At 41.0% G+C, this 12,800-nt stretch overlaps 1 protein-coding gene across 1 annotated transcript in view; it reads left to right on the forward strand.

The window, feature by feature from the left end:
* The first annotated feature begins 1,298 nt into the window (after nt 1-1,298).
* Nucleotides 1,299-12,800, forward strand: part of MMRN1 (multimerin 1) — a 45,301-nt gene continuing 33,799 nt past the window's right edge. The window contains exon 1 of the mRNA XM_064651910.1: nt 1,299-1,924. Within this exon, the coding sequence (XP_064507980.1) occupies nt 1,407-1,924 (518 nt within the window). The 5' untranslated portion in view covers nt 1,299-1,406. The remainder of the gene's footprint in view (nt 1,925-12,800) is intronic.

Below are 12,800 nucleotides of genomic sequence, written 5' to 3' on the forward strand. Positions count from 1 at the left end.
CACTCTCTGGGCCTGACCATAGAGACAGTTTTTAACCTGGCACAGGGTACACCTCCCAAGCCTTGGGCTGTCAGTTTTTCCAGGAGAATGCTGGGAGTCTCAGTATCAAAGACTTTATTGAAGTCCAAGTAGACTACATCCACAGCCTTTCCCTCATCCAGTAGTCAGGTCACCTGGTTATAAAGGAGATCATGTTGGTCAAGCAGGACCTTCCTTTCCTCAACATATTCTGGATGGGCTTCATCCCCTGGTTGTCCTGTATGTGCTGTGTGAAGGTCACTCACGGTAATCTGTTCTATAACCTTACCTGGCACCATCTCCTCAGAGCTTTTCTGCATGTAAAGTTGCCAATATTATGTTTAGACTGCAACTAATATTGGTTTAGGACAATATTAGTTGTAAAAGCATGCAAGAAAAGTGAAGGAATGGACTCAGTGATTCAGGATACTCCTTTCCGTCTTATCTATTGGTGGGATCCAGTTAACATATTTAGAGATATGTATTTAGAGGCTCATAGATATGGACTTGCATGGGAACTAAGTGTCTAAACTGCAGCTACAGCCAATGGGGAGGATGGGATGCAGTTGCCCCTTGTAAGCTTTTAACACTCTTTGAAATGCCCCAGAAGGGCATATCTCCCATAGATCACATGCCGCCCCTACCAGGCTCATGTAGGTGTTTCTTGTACCTTAGAGAATCTGAAATGACGCCAGACACCTATGGGCAATGCTAGAGAAATGCTTCATATGCATCATTATGAAGTATAGAAATAGGATGAGGCATAAATGGCCAATGACTACAGATAAATTATTACATTCAAAGGCTTGTGGTACAACAGTGGGTACAGTGTGAACCTCTTCCTTAGGTCCTCACTGTTGGCAGCAGTGTGCTTAAACAAAAAGAGAAGACACAGCTGATGTTCAGCTTTGTGTAGCACACCAGTTTTGCTAAATCTTTTTCAATAACAAGGTCACAATTATGAACCATTCAAAGGGCACATCACTTCTCTGTACATGTACATGTGAAAGGAAAACTAGATAATAATTTCAGGTTTTATCCCTCAGGATTACTTCACAGTACATATTTTTCCACATTTCTATTGTGCCGTTAGTCTTTATCCTGTGCCTCCTGCAGAAACTTCTTTTTTCCTCCCACATAGGCTGCCAGGCTCTCACTCTCCAAGGGGTCACAGGTTGAAGGTGAATCCACAGAAACAGGAAACCAGGCTTCCTCAGTCAGTTTTGAAACACCAAAATCTGTTTCCTCTCTATGAAAATAAAGCCTGTCAGGGCATCCTCTGGGTAGGCTCACTGTACGAGTAGCAGCTCAGGAGAAGGGAGAAGCTTCAGGATTTCTTGTTTGGGAAATAAATGTGAGATAATTTGTAGCATTTACAAACCATCAGAATGAAGGAGATCATCTTCTTGTTGCTACTATTGCACTTACAGAGTGGCAGTGTTGGATTTAACACTCCAGGAAAGCTCTGGACCACAGGACAGGGTGGTGAAACCCAGATAAGTCACTCAGACTTGACTCCATCTTCGACCACAATTGCAGGGTCACCCCATTCGGAAATCCAAGCTGACAAAGTGAGTGATTTACAGGGACCTCCTTTTGCGTCTTCAGGCAAGACTCTGGGAATGAAAGCAGTGAAGAAAATTTCAAATCTGACAACACCTACCCCTGCAATGCAGTCAAGTGATGGAGACTCTGACAGCGACAAGATGGGAAGCTCATCCAGCAGCAAAGGGACAACTCTACAAAGCAATGCTAGAGAAGTCCCTCTCCAGCAAGGGGTCACTACAAGCCGGGCTACAGCTCCAGGGAACAGATCTATCAAGCAGTCCTCCCATAGCACTGGCATCACCAGCACCCAGCAGGATGCCAACTCCAGAGCATCCAGCTTTGAAACTACCAGGGGAAGGTAAGTTCTGTGGTTTTTCTTGTGTCCTGTGTACTGCTTAGGAATGCCTATTTTTCTGTTCCCAGTGAAATAGTTGGCAAAAGTTCTAGCAATTTCAGCAAAATTATTTTCTGAGCTTAAAAAAGATCAGATAAAACAAGCAAGGGACCAAACCTCCAGCACCTACTCAGGTAAAACCATGCATTTGTAACAGAGTAAATGCTGTAATGTTTTATTCCTCAGGGTAGTTATCTCAAAATCAACAGGAAATTCATTATCATATATGGGTAGGAAAGAACTACAATAGATATTCCCCAGTTTTATGCACAATAAACTTTTGTTGGTGTTTTTTTCCCTTTTTTTTTCTTGTGGATAAAAGAAATTGCATATGCACTATTTCATTTGGAATCTATTGAAAATATTGTGTTCGTAAACTTCTCCACTAAATTGAAAATACAAGCGATTAAGTGTACAAAATGCGTCAATGTCTGACAATTTGAAACACATAAAAACTTATGAAAAGTGGTGTTGCAGGTGACTGTGCATTCAGAACTGTATAACTTACATAATAGCTATGCATAGCAGAATATATCAAACTGTACTGTCTAGTTTTATAGCTCTGGAACACTCAATTATTTTCTTTGTTCCCCAGTGTCTTCAGTTCTCAATGGGGATATTAATACTGTCTTTGCAGATGTTGCAAGTTTCCCTTAATTGCTGATATATAATCAGATACTGCTAGAAAATGAAAGACACAAAGGATTGGTTGTTTTCCATAGTAGTTATGGAGAGTAGGCTTTCAGAATATAGATTTCTTCTTTTGATAGTACTTTCCTAAATGTTAGCATTCAAATTCATGAGAAAGAGAATAAATCATCCCTTAGAAATACTCCTACAATTATCTTGCTATGTACAACTGGGAGCTAATGTTCCTTCAACTCAAAGGTAAGATTGCCATTGATCTGAGCATGTTTAGGATCATGCATAAGGGAAATAATGCACAAAGACCCAAAGGAAAAGAGTTCTTTGCCTCTACTTGAAAGAGATACCACAGTAAGGAGCTGTGTTTTCCAGATAGCTTTCCTAGTATACCCCTATGTCATCTGCGAATGTCATCTGTTACAACACCTTACTACAGTGTGGGGCAGAATGTTTGAGTTAAGTTAAATGGGTTCTCTTTTTACATGAGAGTTGATAACTACATCTCCATTAAAATAGCTATTAATACTCACTAACCTTGGTTTTTATCTTTCCCAGCTTTCTTCAAGAACAGTATTTCAGTGAAATTAATCTTTAGAGAAACTCTGTGAATCAGCAGATATTCATTCTATCTCTTACTTAAGATATAAATATAGATAGCAAAAAATCAGTCTCTGGTGAAGATGGTCTCATACTTTGTTTTCATAATGACATATAGTTGCAACTGCAGAGAGGCAAAACAAGCAAATCATGCATTTTCTAGCACCTGATTTCATGAGTGGTCAAGGAGCAACCTGCTGTGCAACATACATATTTGATTCCATTGAGCAAGTTAACGATAAAGCCAGGGTTGCATATCAAAGTTACAGGAAAGTGTAGCAGCATGAAACCCCAGCATAAAACAGAGTGCTGAATCCCCTCTCTCTTTCTTAAACTGCTGAGCTACAATAGCCTCTCTCTCTCTAGCAAATGTCTACAGTTCTAGGTGTGGCTCAATCCTTTTCGCAGCAAGATTCTCGTGCTAAAAGGCTTGTCTTCCTACTGTATGTGGGTGTTTTTACAATCAGCTAGAGTGTTTTGAGCTTTTCTTCCAGTTTTGCCACTGACTTGGACTGTGACTTAAGTAAATCACTTCACTATTCCGTCTTCCTTTCCCTATGAATTAGACCCAGAGGAATAATAAAGTTGCTTGTGACTCATTTTTTTCAGTAAAGGCATGAGAAAATGCCAAGTCTAGTGTGCTCACTGTTACCAATCACTGCTGTGAAACACCTGAAAAGTTACTGCTGAGAAACCATGCATAAGAACACAAGTATTTTGATTTATTATGTGCAGGTGTCATTGACTGCACCCTAAATTTGTTTCCATCTTATATTTTCCTTTAAATCTTTTTAATCTTTATTGCTAATAAAGTGCAAGAGATGCTGTGAGACTTCCAGTAAAGACATGCAGCTTTCTTCAAAAGCTTACTCATTTGAAGCCTGAGCACAGCATGAATGACTTGATAGCAGAGTCCACAGTTGTAAAGTATACTACCTCTGAGGAAATTTGGAAGCACAATTTGCTTTTGAATTTACTTTGAATTAAAGCATCTCTCTTGTTATAGCCTGTATTCTAACCTAAATTTGTGAGTGACCTTGCAGGAACTGCGTGACTCTGTAATCTTTTATGACAACCCGTTGTGCTAACAGATGCTGATGTTGAGAGGTTCCATATAGAAGGAACAATAAGGAGAGATCAGTGAGAGACAGGAGGAAGGAAAACAAACAAGAATGAGCATTTGTTTTAAAACACATTTATAATTTTAAAAATACCAATACATATATTTTGTTAGAGAGTCTCCAGTCAGATTACCTACAAGGTACAATAGGTGCCCATTGTACAAGCGTAATTACCCAAATACCCCTTTCTATAGGAGGTCATGTGCCTTAATGGCTTAATTACAAAGATAATTCCCTTGTTATCTCTACCCTAGATTATTTGGAAACAATATTACATACACATATTTTATCACATGCATACAAGAACTATGTCAGAAAAAAGTTCTGATTCATTCTATTTTTGAAAAATTCACATTAAAATGTCAGAAGAGCATGAATTGGAAATATTTAATGGATTTTCAAAGTTTGCTCCTGAAGATTATTTCTGACAGCCACCAAGCAGGGCAGGCAGGACACATCCAGATGTGGCAGCTAGCACTCCCCCCCAGAGCCCAAATCACCAGGCACGTCCGTGTTGATGCTGAAGTGCCAACATGAAGCTGGGAAGGCAAATCGGCAAGTCAGGATCAGGCCTGGTGATGGTGACTAGGGCAAGTGATCACCAGGCAAGTCCATAATGATGGGGCAAGGTCAAAGTTAGGCCAGGATGTCAGCTTGTAGGTCAGGGTTGCCACAGACACAATGTAGCCCTGGGAAGAACTTCACTGGGGCTCCTGAGCCCACAAGTAGGATGTATAGATGGAAATCCTGGATCAGGCTGGTCCAGGAGAATAAGAAGCACAGGTGCCCTCAGGGTTCTGACAAGTTTCTCTTTCATTTTATTGAGAGAAATGCACTCAGAACTGTCAGAATACTTATTTTCCCTACTGAAACAGAACCATATTTGCCAAAGACCATGACTTACTTTATTTTAAAAACTCATCTCAGTTTAGCTTTTCAGATTCCAGCAGAACTCCTGGGGGCAGAGACATACTACAATAGGCAGTCACCCAATCAGAAGTACAGTACAGGTCTAAAGTCTCCAGGTCCAAGATTCTACTGTTAATAAGGCAAAGCTTTGCTTTGGGCCTCTCTACATCACTTCTTAGTGTGGTATTATAAGGACTAAATGTTGGGCATATCCTTGTCTCTAAAAACCCTAAACTCTTCCTTATTCTTCACTTTCATGAAGATACAATTAAATCCTGTTCTTTCACAGTGGAACAATTTTATAGTTAACCTTAGAATAGGTACAGGAGGACATAATTTATAGCTACCTGCTCTCAAACTCTTTCAGAAGAGTGTTTTCTCTGGTGAGGTATCCCCCCTTATGGTGGGGTCTGCACCCAAGCTTTCAGAAGGATAAGAAAACTTCATAGGAAGTATATCTGGAATGGCCTGAGCTGAAGGAAAACTCCTTTCTTCGCTTCTAGTAATGAATTTGACTTAAGCCCTGAAATGTAAGACTTAATGTCTCTACAAATATGGTTTGTTTTCTTTTTTCTTTATTTCTACCTATCTTGAAAGTTTCATGCAATCCATATCAATGAATAAAGAAATGCTGGGAAACCAGAGAGTTTTTCCAAAGTTCAGTGACATTAAATCTGAGCAGCAATTTGATGTCAAAGAAGAAAATTTATGACACATTCTTTTCAATTGAGTTCATTTGAGATACATATTTTTCATATTCATATCTCTCAGGAGAGAGGCAATTGCAGTATTTCACTGTATAAAGCAGTTTAAATAACAGTGGTGCCATGGAGTAAGTCTGAGGTGGAGTCCTGAGACTACCTCACTCATCTTTCCATTCAGAACCCTACTTTATTAATTACTGTTCAAGGCAGCTCCTGAATACATGAGACATTGATTCGGGTTTTAAATTACCCACAGTGTCTCCACATTGTTGAATGGCTCTACATAACTCTTTTCTCTTAGTATGTGTATATTACACCTTTTCCAGTTATCAGGAATCCACTGAGGGTCTTTATAGACTTCCCGTGCCATTACCTTGGGTACTGGTGAGGTGACTATTTTATTACTAAGCACAGGAGGCTTTAATAAAGTCAGCACCAGGGACAGATTTGCTTAGCTGTCACATGTGATAGGAGTGCTGAAATATTTCATTCTCATGGCCCGACGTCTGCATTTCTCCATGGGAATTGCTTTTGCCTGTATCAGCTTGGTAGAATTCTAGTGTACTGACAAATTAAAATGAATGGTTAAGATCAGCAGATGGTTCAGATACACAAGACACATAGAAACCTGATTTAACTGCCTAGTTAATGCAAGGTTCACAGTCTCTTTTCATCATGTCACTTTTTAATGGAGCAGAGAGAACAATTCTTGAATCGATTTCTTAAGATTTTGCATCACTGTGCATTTACGAAAAATACAGTCATGCATGGCTTAGGTTTCTGCCTCACTAGGTATACTTACTGTGAGCTGGAAGGAGGTAACTCTTATAATGTCCTTAGGTCATCTTGGTGGCTAAGTGTCAGGAGGTGTCTGACAGGCTTTGCCCCCAGAATGTTGTATTTCAGCCATGCAGAAGATCTTTGCAATAAACCCCTCTTGTCCAGCAGCATCCTGAAGATATTTCTGTTGTTTGGCTGTAAGGCCACAATACAATTTTCCTTCACACTCTGAGCTCAGCATTAGTCCCACTGCAGTCCCAAAGACCATTGCAAATGGCAATAATGGCTAGGTAGAATCATGACAGACTCTTCAGTGGCACAGAAAACACAGCACTGGAAAAAAAATCCCTTCTCCGCCAAGGTTGCTTTTGAGACTCTCACAAAGTACTTAAGTTCCTCAGAGTCTTGTTATTTAGTTTTTCTGTGATCAGATTTAGATAAGGCACCACTGTACAGATGATTTCTGAATTTTTTCAGGATGGTAAGAAGTGTTTCTGCTCATCTCATTGCACTGTTGCATTGATGTTCATGCTTAACTTTGCTCTTGTTCTTTGTTTCATCTGCCATGGGAACAGCAAGGATTAGGAACAGACTGTTTTTCATCCCTAAAACATCCCTTCACCCCTCTGCATAGATTGGGATTATGGTAACAAACCGGACAGGATATTGCAAATATTCGACTCTTCCTAGCATTTCATTTAAGGTACATCAGAAACATCTGCTCAAGTGTGCACAGAAAACACTCATTCTTACAAATCTGAATATAATTAACATTTTGGGAAACTAACACTAATTCTAGAATAGACTTGGTAAGGAAGAGGACAAGCAGCAAGGTGTCCCCATATGTTTTCCAAAGGCTTATCTGTGTTGCCAGTTAGAGAATGCAAGTGTTTCAAATTATATTTTCTCTGCAAATCTCAAAGCATCTATTCTGTATCACAGTCCTGGTAAGCAACACCATCAGTCATGAGGAAAAGCCTGTGGAAAAAAATCACCTTGAATTTCACGGACTTTGGCTCAGATACTTTTTGTTCAAGAGCCCCCTAAAATCAATCAGTGACACCATAAAGATATACATCTGCATGATTAAGTGACAAATCAGGTACAAAGAAACTGGCAAGGTATTTACCTTCATTTACTGAAGGTAAATAAGAAAAGAGAAGTTGCCAGAACAACACTATGAACAGACTGAAGAACACCATTCACCCATGGAACTGCCATGGGTTTATTTTCTCACTTATAAAGGCTTTTTTTTTTTTTTGTCACTGTTTCTCAAAGTGGAGAAGCCATCACTGACACACTACAATCTCCTTTTCTGCAGATTACAAAAGGACTAACAAAGCAATGAAAATCAAACCAGTACCACTGAAGGTCACCTGAAAAGTACTGACAGTAAAACAGACCAGAACTACCTTAATGAATTTCATACTCTGGATCAATTAGTAGATGGAAAATAAATTTCTATTTCAGAGGGAAAAATGTAGAATTAAGGCCCTTCTAAAGAACAGCTTTTCTGGGTTTTTTTCAAATGGGTTTTACTGGATGATTCTCAAAGGAGATTGATGGATATCTTCTCAAAAGTCTAAATTCTATCTGGAAAAGTTTGATTGTTTTAAAGGGCTCTTAACACTGAGTGGGAGATCAGGTCTAAAAGAGCTGATTGGATTTGCAACAAGAGAACTTTTTAAATGCTAAAACAGATTGGTGAAGTGCTAGATAAGTGGAAATTGTGAATTAATTTTTGAAGCACAAGGTAGGACAGAGTAAATAAAAACTTGGATGAAACAAAGAGGCTGTTCGCAGTCCAAGGCTTCAGCACTGTACATACAAAAAAAGGAAATGAATGACGAGAGTAGAATCTGTGTTTTGTAATAGACAGGACAAAATGTCAGGACACTGAGTCCTGAAAAAAACCAAACATTAAACAATTGTTTGACACCTAATACTTCATTGTCAACAATTCAGCTGTTTCTCAGGAACAAAACCACATCCTATAACATATTTTACCATCACATACGATATTATATTACATATCAAATGTACTTTTTAGAGTTCTTTCCATTCCAATCACCATGTAAAACACATTTCCCAATTTGATTTGTTCATGGTCAGTCCTTAGTGAGTACTGATTTTTTTTTCAGCTCAGATTTATATTTTTCAGAACAAAGGAATCTAGGCACTGAACCTAAAAAATTAACTGATTCTGGTTCAGGTTTTTAATTTTTCTTTGAAATAGATCTTATATTTTTGAGAGATGACTAATACTGATTTAAATAGAGAATTTACCACATCACTAATATCAACAAAGTGAGAAGTCTCTGTAGTCACCTAGTGGAATTCAAAGGAAGTTGCTAAAATCTGATCTCCCATGCAAGAGCTAAAAAACGTTGCGAAGGTGCTTGCTATCCTTATAATCTGAGTGTTTACATTGTGTCAATCAACATTATCTCTCCTCATCCAAACTTGTCAAATTGTTTAAAGCAAATTGAAAATAGATCACAGCAATGTACTTTTACACAACCCAAATTCAGGGCTTATGCTCTGATCTTTATGTAGCAGTCTTTCAGACTGGGAAAGATCCTATCTTAAAAAAAAACAAAAAAACCCAAAAAAAAAACAACAACAACAACCAAAAAACCCCAACAACAACAACAAAAAAAAAAGAATGGATTTCTTCCACACTATGTTATTATATGTTTTTATGTGTGGGTGCACTTAACCTACCTTCTTTCAGAAGAACAATAATATCACCAAAAGGAGATAGATAGATATATAAGCAAGATCATAAGTTCACAGACCCATGGGATCACTCAGGTTGGAAGGGACCTCCTGTTCACAGCAGGGCTGGGCATGAGATTAGACCAAGTTGCTTGGGTTTGATTCAGTTGGGCACTGAGCTCCACTCTCTGAGCTGGTGATTGTACAACCCCTCTGGGCCCTGCTCCAATGCTTGGGTGCCCTTATAGGGAAAAAGTTTATCATAGTCAGTCTGAACCTCTCTTTTTTCAATATGCACCTCTTGTTTCTTGTCCTCCTGCCCTGTAGTGCTGGGAATAGCTGTGCTCCAACTACACAATATCCTCCCTGCAGGGCCAGGGAGGCTGCTGGGAGGTGCCCTCCATGTCCTCCATTCCCCAGCCTGAACAAACCCTGGTCCCTGAGGCTCTCCTCATAAGGCATCCCCTGGCTCTAAATACTTGTAGCATCTTTCTACATCCCCTTTGCTCAGATGTAAAGGACAATAAAAATGAGAACAGGTGTAGAATCAAGATAAGTATTTCATAAACTATTCTGTGAAATACAAATAAGCTGCATATAACATGAAGGAGACACAACCACCAAGCTGGGCATGGACTTTGACAGCAGCTCCAGCTCTGAGTCCTTTTGTATTCCTTCAGCAACACAATAATCTGATTTTCATGATTCACTGATGTTCAGCTGGGCTGATTCAATAGCATTTCTATTAAAAGCCAAGCAATCTAATTTACTTACAGACAAAAATAAGTAATTTTCAGATATAATATGAAGGGGCAGAACAAATTCTATACCTTTTGTGGCTGACTGCCTCTGGTGTTCCCGTGGGCTGACTTTAGGACCACTTACAAACATCTGTGCTTACAAGCAAGTGGAAGCAATCACCACGTACAGGTGTTGCTGGAAGCTTTTGTGAGGCTTGGGGTTTTTTCTCTCAGCAATGTACCCAACGAACAGTTTACAGTGCAAATGTGCTGTGGAAGGGGTCCTTGCAGTCTCATGTACTTCCTCTCACCATAAGGAAATCATGATTTTTTTGGTATTAGTGTAAATTGCACTTTGCTTTCCAGCAACATTTGGTAACACAGCGCCAAGAGGGTGGGTTCAAAGCCCGCTGGAGTTAAAACACACGCATTTCCATTGACTTGCGAACGCGTTCAGAACAATCCTGTCACAGACCAGACCAACAGCAGCAGGAGCAGCCACAGTGCTCCTTTTTGGAGCTAGGCACGTTTATTCCCTGCGGTTTCTCCCTCCTTCCCGCGGGCCCATTGCCTTCCCAGCGCTCCCCTCCGCGGGCCGCGGCCGCCACCTGCCGGCCTTGCCTGGCAGCGCATCCCAGCGCCGCCAGCGCAGCCCAGCGCCGCCAGCGCAGCCCAGCGCCGCCAGCGCATCCCAGCGCCGCCAGCGCATCCCAGCGCCGCCAGCGCAGCCCAGCGCCGCCAGCGCAGCCCAGCGCCGCCAGCGCAGCCCAGCGCCGCCAGCGCATCCCAGCGCCGCCAGCGCAGCCCAGCGCCGCCAGCGCATCCCAGCGCCGCCAGCGCATCCCAGCGCCGCCAGCGAGGCGGAGCCGAGCCCGAGCACCCACTAATTGAGAATTAGGCGAGGGGTTTTAACAGTGCCGGCAAAGCGCCAGGGAAGCAGCGGCGGGTTTAAGGGCTCTCGAGTGTCCCCTGAAGCAGAAGGCGGCGACCGCAAAAGCTGAAGGCAAGACCTCAAGGCATCGTCTGGGTCCCGTTAATGGATTCCTGCCCGGTTGCAGGCGCTTTGTTCCAGCCGCCTGGGCAGGCTCCAGGATCCGTCGTCTGTTCAGGATTCGGAGCTGGCAGTGGCCGTAATCCCCAGAGGACTCGAGATGCCGAAGCTATCGAGCAGACGTGCTCACTGCTTCCAGCAGAAGCAAGTGCTGCTCTTAGCACTGTGACCTGCTGCTCGGTATAGGTGCTGCCTTCTCCTTAAGGGTGGGACGACACTTTTGGGTATAGTCAAATCACGCTGGGTGCAGAGTTGGGCTAACAGCATTTTGATTCAAGCTGGAAATGCTGCTGCAAATACCACATCAAAGAAGCTAGTTCAAAGGCCTGAGGACTCTCCCACACATTGCTGCCAGTGCGTGTCCCAGGCCAATACATGGAAGAGGAGGATGAAATCTGCTGCTTGGGCTTTATGCCAGTCAGGGACTTGTACCACTCTTTCCAGGCTGGATTTCTGTTGTATGTTGCAAGGATTTTGTTTTGTTTTCAAATACGGCTTTCCTGATTGAAATCAGGCTCAATGCAAAAGAGATGCTGGGCTCCTTCAGCTCTCAACAAAATCTGCATGTTAGAAGCCTGTGTTGATGATCTGGAATAAATTATTCCAGGGAGGGTAAAGAGGATTTTCAGGTTTAAAGTCCTGTTATGCAAATCAGTTGTCTTCTGTTCTGCCTTTGCATTAACACAGCCTGTCATAGTTCTTCCGCCACGCTTCATCTTCTATTTCCAAATCTACATTTTTTCAGACAATTTGATTTCAAAATTATATTTACATTCTTAACGTCTCTTAATGAGCTTATTTCATTGGTAGCATAAACCTAATTATGAATCACACCAGGGGCTCTTTTGCTGTGAATATTTCCTCCAATTTAGCCTGATCAAAGATTTCTGGTCCGTGTGACAACTAGAGTTTCAGACATTGCACTCACATATCTTAAGAATGAGTTTAATATTTAAATAGAAACAATGAGTTAAATTTTTTAAATGGAAACAACCTACTCAAGTTGGTTAAAAGCTAGTTAGCAAAATGCTGAGTTCAGACTGTCTTTAAAAAACATGAATAGCCCTTAACTGATACACTTGGGGTGTATTGTATCATTTTTCTCTTTGGAGGGCATCTCCAAATAGGCAAGTGCCAGGAGCTGTTACCTCAAAGCTAGCCACCCTCAGCAATAATAATAATAATAATAATAATAATAATAATAATAATAATAATAATAATAACGGGATTTACAGTATACACTTTAAAAAGAGGTTTTCTTGGGGGGGCAGTGTTTGTTTATTTCTATTTTTAAGTGGACTGTGTATTCTGGGGCTTTCATGTCTTTTACAATTTTTTTTATGCCTGTTTTCATTGACTACATTTGCTTAAGGTGTAAAATGGCTTTCCATTATTAAAACCATACCCCAACCATGTGCATTGCAGAAAAGGTTGTCACTGACAACAGTGTTATATGTCTTCTACTTAATCCCTTTCTCTAGTGAGCTGTAGAATCTGCATGCAAAGGTAAAGTGCAGACTAGGAAACCACAAGCTCAAGTCCTAACCTCACCCCTTGCTCACTGTAGCCCAGATT

This window comes from Pseudopipra pipra, chromosome 4 (genome assembly GCF_036250125.1).
Source record: "Pseudopipra pipra isolate bDixPip1 chromosome 4, bDixPip1.hap1, whole genome shotgun sequence".
Taxonomy (NCBI): Eukaryota; Metazoa; Chordata; class Aves; order Passeriformes; family Pipridae; genus Pseudopipra; species Pseudopipra pipra.